Consider the following 16,583-nt stretch of genomic DNA (forward strand, 5'->3'; position numbering starts at 1 on the left):
GTTTCGTTGAAATTATTCCATATTTTGGAACATTTAGCGAAATTGGCAATAAATCAGCATAGCTGTTTCTTAATGAGTGCAATAATAATATCTATTAAAAAAAGATTTATAGAAAACGATAGAAAATTTTTATATTGTTTTATATATGTAATCTGGTTCGTTGATTCATTAATAATTTTAATAAAATGTTATAGGAATCTCGTATAAATTTTATAGATCTCGATAAAATACGATATAGGATTCGTATATATATAAATTTGATATATGCCTGGTTTATATGCTTCAGGTCTTAATCCCAAGATCCTAAAATTCAAACAATAAAGCTGCCAGTTCTAACCGAAATTTGAACTCTATTGACTGAATTTTAGGATTAAGCCCTTATAAGGCCGAAAGCATAAATCAGGCAATAACTTAAAATCATATGATAGATGAAACTATTTCTAATGTCATTATATGATTTCTCAAATTATGTGAGATTTACTATTTTAATTACATAATTTTTTTTTTTAGTATTTAAAATTGAAAGATTAATTTTGATCTGTAAGGGTCGATTTCTGTTTCAAGGGTGCGAATCTGCTTTACCGACAGCAATGAGCGTTGCATCTACTTGTTATCTGTTTTATCGACAGAACGCGAGAGATTGGGCGGGCAGCGGGTATTAGTCAACGGTGTTGCATACTGATACATACGCACGGATGACAAATCCGTCGCGGTTTTGTGCGATTTGTCCGGGGGTTATCGTTATCGCCACGTATCACGTATTGACTCTTCCTGCCAGGCATAGTAATCATGATCCTACTCGAGATACACAACAGGATACTCGAGGAAACGTTGACGAACAAAATCAAGAATGCCCAGTCGGGGTAAGTGTCTTGCGTGTTGCATGATCCTGTCGAGCATCCCGGTGCCCGTCTCGATCGGCGCGTATCCTAACCTCAATCCGAAAGATGTGGCGCCGGGGCGGTGCCGCGTCCGTTTTTCTCCACGAGAAATTCCTACTCCGAGTGACACGTCGAATCTAGATTTTCTTACCTATCAATTCTCCTTCTTTCTCCATCCTCTCGTTCCTTTCGGATGGACCGTTTCGTTCCATCTTACCTCACTCCTCTACCTCGAGATCTCGTTCTTGGGATTTTACTTCGAGTATTTTTTCAGCTTCTTTAATCTGCCCATCCGGGTTTATCGTATTTACGAAACCTCGCTTTTCTAATCCACATGGTATACTTTATTAGGGGGATGTTCTGGGACATTCTGTGGATGACTTCTTTAGAACATTCCTTGGGATGGGATATGATTATTAAAGATTTCTGGCTTTTTTATTTGTTTTCTCATATTGTTTCTTTTCTTAAGTTTCTTTGTACTTTGCTTTGTGTCATTTCTATTTTGAATATCTTATCTCTAGAATTTTATTTTCAGTATTTTTTAACTCCTAATTTTTGTGTCATCTTTGTAAAGCCTTGTCTTTTTAAATAATTTAAAAATAGATTTTTTTATTTTTCTTTGTATCACGTTTATTTTTGTATTTTTTATTTCACATTATATTACCTTTTTATTTAAAAAACTTGTTTCTAAAATTTTATTCCTATATTTTATTCAACTTTTACCTTCTTGACTTATCTGCTTTAGTTATAGACTTTTTAAATTAATAGATTTATGATTAGTAACACACATTTTGCTTATAGACATAAGCAGGAGTCAACAGATGTAGTCATAGCAGACTTTGATGGGGTATTGTTTCATATTTCAAATCTCAGTGGAGACAAGTCAAAGCTTAGAGTAAGTGGACTGTGGACATATACTTATAAACATTTTTCATTGTTAAAATAACTTCCTAAGGATCGATTGTTCTATCTTTTGGTAAAATTTACCTGTTAGGTAAGTAACAAGATTACTTAATCACATGCGCAGATTGCCAGATTTACTTAACAGGTAAATTTTACCGAAAGATGGAACAATTGGCTCTAAAATATATTCTAATATATATTCGTCTTTTTTTGTAGATTAGTATCTTGCTCAAATTTTATAAACAGTTGCAAGAGCATGGCGCAGATGAATTACTTAAACGAGAGTATGGGGCTCATCTTATTGCACCAGAAAGCGGTTAGATTCCTGTTTTTAATCATTTTCCAGCTTCTGAACAAATATAATTACTTGAAATTGTTTACTGATGTTACAGGTTATAATGTATCAGTTCTCATAGATCTAGAGAAATTACCAGAAGATTGGGAAGCGTTAGTGAGAAAAGTTGCCCTGTTGAAGAGGCATTGCTTTGCCAGTGTCTTTGAGAAATACTTCGACTTCCAAGAAGAATACTGCGATTCTCCAGGCAGGCCAGTACAGAAGAGAGCTGTAATCCAATATCGAGATGAGGAAACGATGTAAGAAATCTCTATACAATTGTTATTTCTATTATTATTAACGATGATAAATGAAAAATTAATATGTGATTAATAAATGTAAACGAAGAGAGCTTCATTTGATCAAAGTATATCTTGGTGCCTAATAATACTTCTGTGTAAATTTTATGATTCATTTTATTATTATTAATTATGGTTAATTCTCATCAAGGTATGTGGAGGCTAAGAGTGACAGGGTCACAGTAGTGTTCAGTACAATATTCAAGGACGAGGATGATATGGTGATTGGCAAATTATTTCTTCAAGAGCTGAAAGAGGGCAGGCGCGCAAGTCACACCGCTCCGCAAGTCTTATTTAACCATCGTGAACCTCCATTGGAGTTGCAAGATTCCGAGGCGGCGGTCGGAGATTGCATTGGCTACATCACGTTTGGTGAAGAAAGTTTAAAGTTGACATTGTTTGCATTTGATAAATCATGTCAATGCGATGTTAGAGTAATTTTTTCTATTTATTTCCAAGAAAAATGAAAGAAAAGTTTTCTGTTAGAAAACTCTGATTTAAGTTATCTATTTTATATTAAAGATATACAAAATTTTATATGCAACTTTATTAGCAAATCCCTAAATTTTAAGAAATTGTCTTAAAAATTGCTGGAGAGAAAGGTTATCAATATTATTGATGCATATTTGTGTATATAATACTTTCTACTAAGTATTTCAAGTTGAATATATGACAAATTTTTCTTTTATACTTATGTTGCTTTATTTTCTATTTTTACAGTATTGTTTCCACGTCATACTAATCGAGAGGCACGTGACAACACCATTGACCTGATACATATGTTTAGGAATTATTTGCACTATCATATCAAGTGCAGTAAAGTTTACATTCACTCGAGAATGCGTACCAAGACGACAGATTTTCTCAAGGTGTTAAATAGAGCGCGATCCCAATCCAAAAATACCGAGAAAAAGACTATCACGTAAGTTTTTACTCGCAAAACATTATAGAATAAATTAACAACAAAAATAAAAAATTGAATCAAATACACAATAAATAATTTAACAATATATAATAGAATTGTTATTTATAATACTTTAAAATCTGTTATAATTATATATATGATTACTTATTTAGTTACTTGATCATATTTTTTTATATTAATTATTAAAATACTTCAAAACATTCATGAAATTACCAGACAAAATAATTGAAATGAAGATTTCTTTAATATTTTTGTAAATTTTCTCACACTAGTCTTGTTTTTCGATCTTTTTAAATCAATTGCAAAATTCTTATAATTTAATGCAATATTCTATTATCAAATTTATTGTGTAATTTACTTAATTTACTTTAATTTTTTTTCAGGGGACGAACATTCATCAGAAAAGAATGAACGTACCGTAGAAGCGAAAGTATTAACACTTTTCAAAAGAAGAGGGCAAAGAATTATTGTGCGGCTAGTGTGGTCTGGAACGTCTTAAGAACGAGATTCCTTGTCAAGATATTCTTCGATTCGTGCGCTATAAGCGAGCTAAGTGCTTTAAGTTTCAACCTTCCTCGAACAGTGCCCAATATTTCGAAAAGACATAGTTAAAACGTTAAGCCACATTAAACAAATAAGGGAGAAGATGGAAAAGAAGAATTGGAAATTTTTGCCGGATCACACAATGTCTCGATTATCCAGAAAGGGATATTTGAAGACGCTGTAGTTGCATCTGTGTACTAATGGTTGACAGTTACTGCTACTGCGAAAAAAATCGCTCGTTGCGAAACATTTTACCGATTTTTACAGTGATTTAAGGCTCAAATACGATACCGCTTCAAGAAATTTGAATTCGGTTACATATTACACTGGTTGTTACTTCAAACAATTTATTATACGTTACGACATTCTGAACTATGTCTGGTTTAGACGAGTACATCGAATACAGATTAGCGTAATGATGATATCTCTTAGACGAAATCACGAAGTATTCTTTAAAAAAACGTTAAAATATGTTTAAACTCTCGATCAATTAAATCTGTGATTATATTTTGTCGCGAAATTTTTAGAGCAACATTTAAATCGCCAGAAGTAACTGAAATAAAAAAAAAATCAATGAGGGAAAGATAGATTAACATTTAACTTTTCACATTGCATTTCGACTCGATAAGCGGATTGTCGAGCGGATAAGTACTGTTAAATAATAGCGCAATTGTTCCCTTTTTCGATATTTTTATCGTCTACCTAATGACTATACATCCGATTATTGTGAGAGATAATAAAACAATATTAACAATCTACACAAAGTATACTCCCACACCTGTAGTATTGATCTGTAATCAGTAAGTGGCGTAAAATAGGGAGTGTCGGAACAAGTCGTTCAATTAAGCAACCACACCCAACTCTTCGATACAGCCATGTATTTTTCTTGCAGTCAGAAGTAATCTTGCCGAGGATTAGATGTGCGTCAGACAATCCGGCCGACGAGACAATACACGTTTATATCACTAATTAACTATAATCGAAAATTACAGAAGATTTTATCTTCTTGGATAAGATCCGACATTGCAAACAGGAGGATTATATCAAATCTGAGATATCTGAAATCTCATTTGAGATACCTTCGGGAATTTAAACGTTTATTACAACGCGATGGAGGAGACGACGCTGTCAACGTTCTCGTCCATGTCTTCCAGCTCGCCAAATGAAGCCTCTACGAAGGATACGGAGGACATGGTGCAGTGGCTGGAGAACGAGGCATTGCCGGGCTTTCGCATTTGGCAGCTTGTTGGCATCGTTCTCTCCGTTCTGCTAAGCATCGTCGTCGGGTTGTGCTGTTGCATTCGCTTTCGTGTGCCCAGAACGAAGCAGGAGATTGAGGCAGATTACATTCGCAAGAAAATCACGAAGAGTTTTCGGAACGAGCTCTCGAAGATCAGCAACACGGAGATGGATGAGATGGATCTGCAGAAAGGTAACGACGCAACTACCGCTTCGGAGATTGATAGCTATGAAGACTCGGTGCGATTTAGTTAATCAAGAGGAAAGGAAGAAAAGCAATATAAATATGACATAATAAATATCGTAAAATTCGTTAAATAAAAAAGATAAAAAGATTTACTTCTGGGGAAAAGCTGGTATATTTGATTCATATTCTAGGGATTCCTATGAAGGATAAACACTCTTTTGCATCAGAATAAGTGTACTCCACAACTTGGCTCATATATGCTACCTTTCTTTCTCATCTTGATGTAACTTCTCAGAAGATGTTTTAGAATACTGCAAGCTTAACTCGCTCTTCACATCGTAGCTCTGGACAGAATCCGAAACGAATACGAAGACACGTCCGCGATAGCAAAGGAGTGCACGGAAATGGAGCGGAGCGCCCAGCAGGGTTTTCGATCCAGATTTAATGCCGTGTTCGGTGGGATGCGCGTACGTTTCAATCAACGCGAACACACGGAATTGAACGCCATGATCTAACGGCAGTGGATCGCCCTCTGATGTCCTGTGTGAAGAGGTGAAAACGAACCTCTTAAAAATATCTCGTATAATTTTCTCGTCGCACAAATTTAGGGATATCGAATAAAATAGAACAAGATTAAAAATATATGGCTACGTTTGGCAGATAAAGCAGTTTTACAACAGAGTTGTAAAATTAAAATGTGATAATCTTAGGCTCAGTAGATTAGTAAATCTAATGGTGTATATTAATGCATATATATGAGTTCACAGGATGTTCGTGTGTGTAATAATAAAACTTTTCTCAATTTCTAATTTTATATTAATCGTAGTTCGTATATTCTTTATTCGTGTATTGAGGAGGATTCGAAATTAGGGTCGAAACGTTAATAAAAATTTTATTATTACATACACGAACAACCTATGTTGGCTATTATAGGTATTAATATACACCATTAGTTGTAAAATTCTTTAATACGATTAATTTTGTTCTTAGTTCCTCACTGGATCTGCATAGATGGAAATGCATAGATCAAACATTAAAAAATGTTGCTACAGTTGCAAAACAGCTTCCTCTACTGAAAATAGCCTATATATTTCACTTTTTGTGTATAAATTGAAAGGAAAATTAAAAAAAAATATATATATATATCATTCTTTTTTAAATGTTTATATGTATGTTAGAGCATAAAGAAAATTTTAAACTGTTGAGAAAGTTAAGAACTTCGAAGAGAAAAGGTCAATGTTAATTTACGTAGAGAATAAGGGCGAGCAATAAATTGCATGACACTTTCATTGACTAAATATAATCTTTATTTCATAGATATATTTTTTACACAAAAATTTACTTTAGCATGCAACAGTGATCTATTAGCAACGAATAGTAATGCTTCTGAGAGTAACACTCCATGTGTTACAGTATATTCCTTTTTTTCTCTTTCTATCCTGTCGACATCACTATCGATTAAAATTCTTTATATAGATTAATTATTTGTACTCTCTCGTTAACCGCGTTATCTTATTATCGCACATCGATTGATCTTATTCATCTATTTCATAGAAGTCATTGAATCTAATGATTAATGACATAGGAGACGAGAAAACTGTTATTAATATAAAATATATTATAGAAAACAACAGAGTCAAATTTGTAAAAAAAAAAGGATGCAAAGTATAACGTTTTAAGAAAATATTTAAATAAGATATCACATATTAATACTTCGACTATTTGCAATATTCTCGCTTCGACCATAATGTAAGTTGACGAGTGTGCGACGTAACGAGAAATGATTAATTATTTCAACGATATGATCTTCAAAATAAAATAGAAGTAACGAAAATAAAACAAGGAATTTCATAATTGTTCGAGCGATTCTGCGTGCGTATAACAAGTTTATAAATAAATTTAAAAAAAAAACAGGAAAAAAGGAAATTCAATAAAAATAAAGGATACTATGGAAGATGCGTGTTTACGAAAATGATTTTATTAAAATCGGAAAACATACGAAAGACGTAATTGTTGCTCTACGAATAATCTTCGTTATAGCAACAGTAACGTGTCACTCTGCCATATAATTCCGTAAAAAAAAGGAAAAAAGAACAAGATAAGGAATCATATCATCGAATTAAGAGAACAATTTGTAGTGAGAAATGAGTCCATCGGTAGCTGATCTAATATGCAATAGTCGGGTCGACTCATATGCAAAATAAATTTCTTACGCGCAGATTGTCTCTTTTCGTTTAGAAAAATAAAAATGTTCGCTACGCTGACTGTTAAACAAAAAAAAGAGAAAGAGGTAAAAAAGTCATGCGTTGATGCCATTCCGTTCAACGCCTGACAATTACTAAGGGGTGTTTTTCATTTGATGCCACAAATCAAGTGTAGTTCCATCTTCGTACCAAGGAAGATAAAATGATACTTGTGTCATTAAATGAAAAGTACTCAAGATCTCACATCGCGATGCACGGTCTCTCGACTAAACAGACGGCTCGTACCGTTCCTGACCACAAAGACGATCGGTGACGAGATCGATCCTCGCCCTTCTCTCACGTGATTCTCACGCGATATTGATGATGATAGGCCTGTTCTTTTCAGCTAAATTTCTTACATCTCTCTCTGTTTTCTTTCCTTGAGAAAAAAGAAAGATGAAGCAAAAGTTCAGCAAAAAGAACCAGCCTGATACGTACAATGTAACAAAATAGTGTCTTTTTTTTCATCTTCCAGCGTGTCCCGATTTCTCTTAACGGAGAAGTCGGAAATCATTCATCAAGACATCCCCAACTATTTCTTCTCTCTGTTATATTTTAATCGTATGTAACGTAAAGCTTTCGTTATATTCTTCTTTTTTTATGCAATTATCCTCGGCTGCATATCTCGGTAATTATAATTGTAATAATACTCGCCTATGATTAATGAAATTCGCCAAAAAAAAACTCCATTTAATCGGGGGATATATTATGTCTGATTGGTAAAGCTAATCAGCTCTTTGCTTTCTGTTTTTCTTGTTTTTTACTTCTTATCTTTCTCTCTCTTCATGACATTTTATCGACAATCATATTTTTTGTCTCTTTCAGAGTTCATCAATTTTTATCTCTGACAACAAAACGAAGTAAGACAGGAAACAAAAAAAGGCAAGAGATAAAAAGCACGAATCAGAAAGCAAAAAGATGAGCTTGAAGATTAGCTTTGAATACTTAGATTTTATAATGTCTCTTTTAAATCCTTACATTCTAGAATCTTCGAAAATGCTCGATTCTATCTTGGATCTCGCACCCTCGTGAAATAGTCTGGATCCTTATGCTCTAACAACGTTAAAGTGTCTTCTTAAATTTTAAGAATCTCTGAATTCTTACGTTCTAGGATCTTTGCATACTTAGATTCTAGGGTCTTTGGATCATTAGGTGTTAGATTCTAGGAACTGTGGATCCTTAGGTTCTACGGTCTTTAGATTCTTGGATTAGTTCTTACAGAAAATTTTTGCGTCTGACTTAGGTACTCTAGAATCTTGGAATACTTCTATATTTTTGAGACAAGAAGAAAAAAAGAAGGAACAGTAGATGCAAAAAACTTGTATTAAGCACGACTGCTCGATCTGAAGTGGCACAGATTTGGATTCCAGAATGTTTGGACATTTGCTAGATATCTCTTAGAGCAAAGACTATGGGGATTGAATACGTTTTTCCCCGAGCGGATTTTCGAAAAAAATACAAGCCAAGAGCGCGTCGCATAAGAAGGAACTTTAATCGACTAGAGGATCCGGCGACGCATCAAAAATGCCGTGTGTATATATAATAAACACCGTACATTTTTTTCTTCGGCGAGTTGAAAGATCTACGAGTGTTATAAAAGTTACAGCGTTTTCCGTAGAAAGTCAGTTTGGTTCCTTTGATCTTAAATTTCGTTTATTGTAATCGCGGACTGTTAATCTTTGGACCTTAAACAGTCACATCTTCGCATTATGTTAAAATTTTCAAATGTTCGACAATATTTTGCGGAACCAAACTTCGTGACTACGCGCGGAAACTCGTTAGAGGACTATCGCGAATATGTTACGCATGCAATGCGTTTATTTATATTAACGAGGTATGCATCTTTTCAACAACATGGGATTTGAGAAATAACGATGGGATTCCTCTAATTGATGAAGACTGGCCGGAAGTAAGATACATAGAAATAGAGAAAGAGAGAGAGAGAGAGAGAGAGAGAGAGAGAGAGAGAGAGAGAAATACATAGGTATATAAGCAAAGAGAGAAAGAGCTCGCTACGAGGTAAGAGAGGTGTGTCTCCTCATAAAACAGGTCGAGGTGGCGTCGCGACGCACAACGTCGACAGCAACGACGATGGGCGTCTACGCGTGTCTTCACGAGATCTTGTTTCGCCACCATGAGAACTTCATCTTCGGGCTGAGATATTGGAAGCTGATGACAGAGTGTGGGATCAGGGCAAGTATTGGTAGGAAGCTGCCGCAGCTGCGACTCTTCGGCTCCTCATCACTCTCTACCATCGTTGTTGCAGCCGTCTTGCTGGTGGTGGTGACAGTGGTGGTGGTGGTCGTCGTCGTGGTGGTCGCCGCCGGCGTCGAATACGGATAGGGCGTCGACAGGGGATTGCATGTGATGTGGATGTCCTCGGAATTCCACTTATTTTCGCATCTCACGTCGACGTCTCTATCCACGAGGCTCTTCCTTTTTTGTTTCTTTTCCGCAGCGATGCTCATGTATCGCACAACGCCGTTCCTCTCAGTAGTGCCATTACCGTCACCGCCGACGTCGACCTCGCTCTTGAGAGACGAACTCTTAAGTGATGTCTTACGGTATACTTTTGATCGTGGCATCTTCGTCGTCAGTTGCGGCAACGATGCCGAGCGAACTGTAGCGTCTGCGCCAATCACGCTCTTCGGGATCGTGCTGAAAACGTCACGACCCCGAAGAGTGGGTGACTGCGGGGAGGTGGAGTACTCTCTGTTTTCGCTCTTCGGGGTCGTCATCGCGCCGTCGCGATAGCGATCACGGAGAGGAAAGCAGGGAGAAACGGGAGTAGTGCGCGCTTCATTGGTCTCGGGTTGCGAGACGAATGAAGCGTCCTTGAACCCTCAGCTTGGGAAACGCGAGAAGAAGGCGCAAGTCAAATCGTAGTTGGGGAAGCGACAGTATTGCACGTCGGTGCGCAGCCAATCGCCGGAGCGATTCAAATAATCGGATCGCTTCTCGAGTTCGCGCGGACAGTTAGCCGCCGCGGACTGCTTGTTAGCGAAGATCGTCACGACGAACTTGCCCGGCTTGAAGGTGTTCAGCACGCGACGGATTATTTCGTCGTACGATGTCTCCGAGACATTGCACTCGAACGACACATACGAGAACTCGGGCTCCGGCGTGATATGGATCGTCATGTAGCTGCCCTGAAAACAGATGCAGAAAATAGTACCTCGATGCATCATGAATAATTAAGACTCCCCGCGTTTACTATCATATCAACGATATCAGGTTACAACACATTAGATATGAAGAATGATATTCTATCATATTATTCTTTAAGTGACAAGTAGAGATCAGGAGAGAGTCTTAATTATATCTAAAGTATTCTTTACTGAGAATTTATATATCAGAGGAGAAGGTGATATTATGGTCCTTATAAATACACATAATGACTTTTGTAATATCTATTCGATAAATTCTAGATTAATTATGAATCATTTGATTGCCGTTACATAATAATAACACTAATACGTAATGAAATTTATTGTAACGCATTTTTATTTTCAGCATTTTGAAATGTCTTCAACATTTGAACGTTTAATTATACTTTCTTCTTAAACTTAAATGCCATGCTGGCATTTTGTTACAAAGGATTTATCGAATAACTTCGATATGAAATTGACAAAAACAGATCGTATTATCAAGGGAGCTATGTCAGCAAAATTGTTTAGCATGACATTTTACTGCTCCCGAAACGTGTTGATAATATGACCTATTTTTTCCATATTTTTACATCAAAGTTATTCGATAAGTTCTTGGTAGCTCTATTGATCTATAGTTCACATTATATGTTTCATAGATTTTTAATCTGACAACCTATCTATGGAAAAAATATGTATGTAAGTATATATATTTGTATACATTTTACAATATTTCTTATTGTACATAATTTTGTGAGAGAAATCAAGCACTATATTTCTTAAAAGAAACCAATTTTTTAAAATCTACTTTGATAGAAGCCAAATTATCACTCATGCTCCTTTTCAACTTATTATGTAATGTCCCCATATTTTTATAAATAACGTTCTAAGTAATAAATATTTCTATTTTGAGTAGAATCGATTGAACAATACTTTGACAAATCACTAAGTTCTTGAATATTAAACACTAAATATTGATTATTAACAAAGTTATTATACAAAATATAAAGAAGTATCACCTTCTCCTACACACGCGCGCGAGCAGACACACACACACACACACACACACATTAATATTACTTTAAGAACTATTCATCTTTTCTAATCTTACAATTAAATGATTTGTTTAAAATTATTCTCAATACTTGCGACTCACGTTCTTAGATATCCCGTTCATAGAATATCCGCATGGTTCGAACAGGAAATCATCTATGATCATAGTGGGGATGAGCTTGTCAATTCCCGATTTGACTGTCGCCTCATCGGCGGACGAACAGACGTCTCTGGTGAAGATCGACATTACGTCCGGATCTAGATGCGTCATGAGTATTTCCAAAGTTTGATCCGGTTCCGGTGGGTCCTGCAACGACTTATCGCGAATCAAGGTGTACAGATACCAGCAGTCTGTTTCGGGCGAGCCCATGCAGTAAGCTTCGCCATCTGAAACAAGAAATAGAGCTATAGTGATGGGACCAATAAATCTTTCAATAAGCTTTCGAATCCTTCAGATATAATGTAAAGACAACTTACTTAAATTTTAAAGATCTAATCACTATCTGTTTGTTTCCTTTATTTTTCTTTTGTATAATAGAGTGAGAAGTAATTTGAGAATCTGATAATTACCAGAGAAGAGAGAATCCAGTAGAGCGACTTCTTCCTCGAACGTCTGATGCGGTGATATTTGGATCTCCGGTTTCTTGTAATTCTTTCGAGAATAAAAGACGTTCTGAAAGTGCGACATAAATGTAAGAATCATATACATACGTATTATATTTACTCATATATATATATATATATATACATATTTATATAGTAGGGTACATATTTATATAGATATACATATTTATATCCGCAATTAATGTATTTGCGCTATTTATATATATCTCGCATAATAAGAAATTTCCTTCTATAAGAATATATTGCGAATCCACCATTTTGAAATGTGTACTTCTGACCTCGGATTCGTGTTCAGCGATAAAAAAAACAGGAAGTACCAAATTGTATTAAAAGTAAAATATTTTTCGAATTTTGAAAAAAAATGCATAAACTTACTAATTTCAAGGTTGAGGGGCAATCTGAAGATATTAATTAATTTCAGTGAAATTTTACCCAGATCATATTAAAGTTCATAATTAACTTTGGGAGGTATTGCTAATCGATTTTCAAAAATTTTTTTTTTCGGTCCACCCTAATATTTAGTATATACCTATATTTAATACCTATATATGATAAAACAGAAATAACAATAACTATTGTAAATGACAATAAGAGGATAATAGCGAATAGAGAATAATAATGAAAAATTTAATCATTTTTCATGATTATATAAAAAATAATTAAATTTTCATCATTGTTGAAATTATATATTATTTTTTAATAATTTCAGCAATAATGAATAAATATCAATGCGCAAATTCGAAACGGACAAATTCGAGATTGCTTATTTGTAACTTTTTTATCAGTATTTAATTATTCATTATTTCGTCAGCATTATAATTATTGGTGCTATTACCGTTATCGCTATCTAATTAACATCGATCATTTCAATAAATAAAACTTTTACAATTATCATTAATGATTTGTCTCTTTTTCGGCGATAACTGGGCAACATCTAAGAGATATATGATATTCTTTGGTGTCTTCAAGACAAGCAGGAAAAAATTATAGCAAAGAGATATATTTCGACGGACACATATATGGGTCATCTCTCAACAAACATTACCAAAAATATAAAAATTGCATAGATTGCTTCATTATTATGTTTGAATGTCTGTGTAAAATTTTTGAATATAATTTTCTTTTTGGCATAATTCTCTTATTAAAGTTACTTCATATTTTTGTTAGTTTTGAATAGTCTTAAGTCTTACGTAAAATCGCGTAAAATTATGTAAAAATTTGTAATATTTATTTGCAAATTTTGTGAGGAAGTAACATTAAGAATTAAGTGAAATTTTAGATATATACTAATCAAACGGTAATAAATATTCGTGCAAAAGTTTATTTGGATCCACTTATTTGTCTAAAAATTATTAATTTAAAACTACAGAAAAATATGGTAATTTTGCTGCATAAAAATTTTTTGAATGATAAGTATTGGCTGATATTAGTTTATTTTACGTAACTATAATAATTGTTTGACTGATACTGTTTTCTAAATTTTTTGGAATCTTACTACAAAAAGTAATTGTGCCAATCTTGAAAAAGTCACAATCTTCAATTTTTAAGAATGAGATTTTAAAATGATAATTCATTCTAAAAGTTCTAAATAGTGTATAGTTAAAACATTCTTAAATTCGCAGTTCAAACCTCGCGCCTTTCGCAATGACCTGGAGATGGGGAATTGGACTGAAGTAAATCGCGCGTTCGAATTTCAACTCAATATTTATACGATATCTCGAAACAATGAGATAAATAAAACCGACCTGATAGCAAAGCAACGAAGGGTCGAAGAAAGGAAGCTGCGACTGAATCTTTTCACCTGGCACCGCCCGATCGAGAAGATTCGCGAAGTGCGGTAACGTCGAAACGCGTTTCGGGCAGCGAGGGAGAGGTGTGCAGGTATGTCGTGGCGAGATAGGTGAGATCAATAAACCAGGAGGCGGCAGCGAAACGCGTTTCGCGCGTGGCGGAGGGACACATATAGAGCCGCGTTTCTTATCCGCGCGCACTAGGTCAAGTTATATAGCTAAGCACTCCTGAGACCGAACAACGTAGTGTCGGAGGAAAGGATCCCTTACCGCGCGGTCTACGTCGAACCTGCTAACAAGCATGTGCCCGACATAAGATAGACTTGCGAGATCTTTTCATATTAGAGGAACCTTTAATTAACGGAAATTGATTTTTCGTGTGCAAAATCTTGACTCTAAATAATATGTATTATATATTTATTTATTCCTTTATACAAATATATACATATAATTATGTAATAATAAATATATTATTATATAAATGTATATTTATTTATATATAAAAAATAAATATAAATTAATATATTTCAGGCAATAGATTTATAAGATCTTTTTGAAATTTTGATACAATATAAAATTATATAGTGTCATGTTCACTTTATATAATTAATATATTTATCTATTTAAAAAACTCTTACAAATTTGCTGCTTTTAAAAATTCTGCTTGGGCACGATATAATAATTTTATACCAACAACAATATAGTGTTGATTTAAATTACGTGCTTCTATTCTTTTGAAATTTTCAGGTCTGATATTTTCGAAAAAAAAAAAAAAAAACATCTAGTTAATTATTATAAGAGACAAAAGGTAAAATCTTTTTTCGCAATTATTTAATAATTTTACTTCTGTTATTTAAATTCTCCTCATAATATCGCAACGTTAAATTGTGTCATAAATCTTTTACGTGCCGACGCTGTCGATTGTTATAATGTCCTTGTGATGATAACCTACCTCGACATCGTCGAAGCCAGTGTACTCCTCAACGAGCTCCAGAAGTGGCTCCAAGCACTGCAGAGGTGTGGTGGTACCGCAGGTTTTCAATATAAGTCTGCGTTTGGACACAAACATGCTGCTTTCGCTGCAGAAATGATAAACAATCAGTTGATTAGCTGTTCCGCTAATGGCGAAGTACGCGATTTTTAATAATCTTCAGCACATTCCCGACGGTTCGTATTCAACTTACAATATCAATATCCGCACGATATTTTGTAATATTTGATGTAAGTAGCACGTTTATCCGAGACGATTCGTAAAAATCGTTAAGTAATTCTGAAAAATCTTTTGCGAAGAAAAAGAGGAAGAAAGATAAATAGCGAGGATTAAGAAGATTGATCGATGCTTTTACCTAACTTAATAGAACAAGAGAGATGAGAAACTTTATTCAAATTAAATTAAATTAAAAAATTATTTATTTACTCTCTGTCTCTCTTTTATAATAAAAAGTAATTTAAAAAAAAAATAGCAATCAACTTTTTATTTAACTTATTTAATTTGTTAAAAATGCGAGAAATTTCTTATTAAAACTAAATCTAATTTTAAATAAGTATTTAAATATTTCATTCTTTACAAAAACAATTGATTCAATCTGGCGAAAATGAGAACTATTATTATTATGATATTTAAGAACTGGCAAGCCAATATTCTTCATGAATGGCTCGCTCGCAACATCAGAGATCTTAGTAGTTATTTAAACGGAGATAAGACGCATGCATTTAAGATTACAGGGGAGTGACGCACATTTATCTCGCTTTTTGTTTTTTTTTGTGCCTTAATTGCATCGCTCGTCTGCTAATTGTGATAGATAATTATGACGGTACAGCACTCGCACTATATGACGAAGGTCAGCAAAGAATAATATAGTTATTAAAAGATATTTGCTTGGCTTCTGTTGATGTTGCTATTTCTGGACTGTGTTTCACTATTAGGCAGAAACGAAACACTGGTCGAAGACAATTTGCACCAATCTACAAATATCCGCCAATTCGAGAATTTACATGGATCCGCCGTTACGTCGACGTTTGTCATGCCGACACATCATCCGATTATTCATTCATTTAAAGATAACTGTATTTTTTCTAATTACATTAACAATTTGATAAAAGCGAAAAAAAATTTTATTTTTATTGTGATAACGTTCAGAATTGACCATTGACCACGACTATTTCTCGTTCATACTAATTCAGTACCATTTAATATATTGTAGAGTTCATTAACCATTTAATATATAGCATAAAAAGTTGAAATATTTCCATTTTTTATATTTTTCATTATCTTTCATTATAAAAGTTATATATATATATATATATATATATAATGTATATATGTATATATCGCGTTTTATTTCCTATTCTTTCACTGATTGGTACAATAGACTGCCAAATTTATTATAGCATGCGCAGTGTGGCCCCTCGCATA

General features: G+C 34.2%; 4 protein-coding genes across 4 annotated transcripts in view; 2 read left to right on the forward strand and 2 right to left on the reverse strand.

Annotated features, from left to right (window-relative positions):
• The first annotated feature begins 746 nt into the window (after window positions 1-746).
• Arpc2 (Actin-related protein 2/3 complex, subunit 2) lies at window positions 747-4,998 on the forward strand. The gene is made up of 7 exons (XM_018537328.1): window positions 747-863; window positions 1,683-1,776; window positions 2,001-2,100; window positions 2,177-2,378; window positions 2,569-2,789; window positions 3,138-3,339; window positions 3,726-4,998. The coding sequence occupies exons 1-7, from the start codon at window positions 790-792 to the stop codon at window positions 3,751-3,753; spliced, it is 921 nt and encodes a 306-aa protein (XP_018392830.1). The 5' UTR covers window positions 747-789; the 3' UTR covers window positions 3,754-4,998.
• Window positions 4,996-6,050, forward strand: LOC108771914 (transmembrane inner ear expressed protein). Its single transcript, XM_018537329.1, has 2 exons — window positions 4,996-5,317; window positions 5,654-6,050. The coding sequence occupies exons 1-2, from the start codon at window positions 4,996-4,998 to the stop codon at window positions 5,824-5,826; spliced, it is 495 nt and encodes a 164-aa protein (XP_018392831.1). The 3' UTR covers window positions 5,827-6,050.
• Window positions 6,051-9,541: 3,491 nt separating this feature from the next.
• On the reverse strand, window positions 9,542-10,047 carry LOC108771941 (uncharacterized). The gene has a single exon (XM_018537363.1). It carries the CDS (start codon window positions 10,020-10,022, stop codon window positions 9,666-9,668), a length of 357 nt encoding a protein of 118 aa, XP_018392865.1. The 5' UTR covers window positions 10,023-10,047; the 3' UTR covers window positions 9,542-9,665.
• A 140-nt stretch (window positions 10,048-10,187) lies between these two features.
• SamDC (S-adenosylmethionine decarboxylase) overlaps window positions 10,188-16,583 on the reverse strand; it is a 16,259-nt gene continuing 9,863 nt past the window's right edge. The window contains exons 3-6 of the mRNA XM_018537360.1: window positions 15,120-15,246; window positions 12,324-12,426; window positions 11,857-12,140; window positions 10,188-10,703 (exon numbers count right to left, since the gene is read on the reverse strand). Of these exons, the coding sequence (XP_018392862.1) occupies window positions 10,398-10,703; window positions 11,857-12,140; window positions 12,324-12,426; window positions 15,120-15,246 (820 nt within the window). The 3' untranslated portion in view covers window positions 10,188-10,397. The remainder of the gene's footprint in view (window positions 10,704-11,856; window positions 12,141-12,323; window positions 12,427-15,119; window positions 15,247-16,583) is intronic.

This window comes from Cyphomyrmex costatus, unplaced genomic scaffold (assembly GCF_001594065.2).
Source record: "Cyphomyrmex costatus isolate MS0001 unplaced genomic scaffold, Ccosl1.0 scaffold17, whole genome shotgun sequence".
Taxonomy (NCBI): Eukaryota; Metazoa; Arthropoda; class Insecta; order Hymenoptera; family Formicidae; genus Cyphomyrmex; species Cyphomyrmex costatus.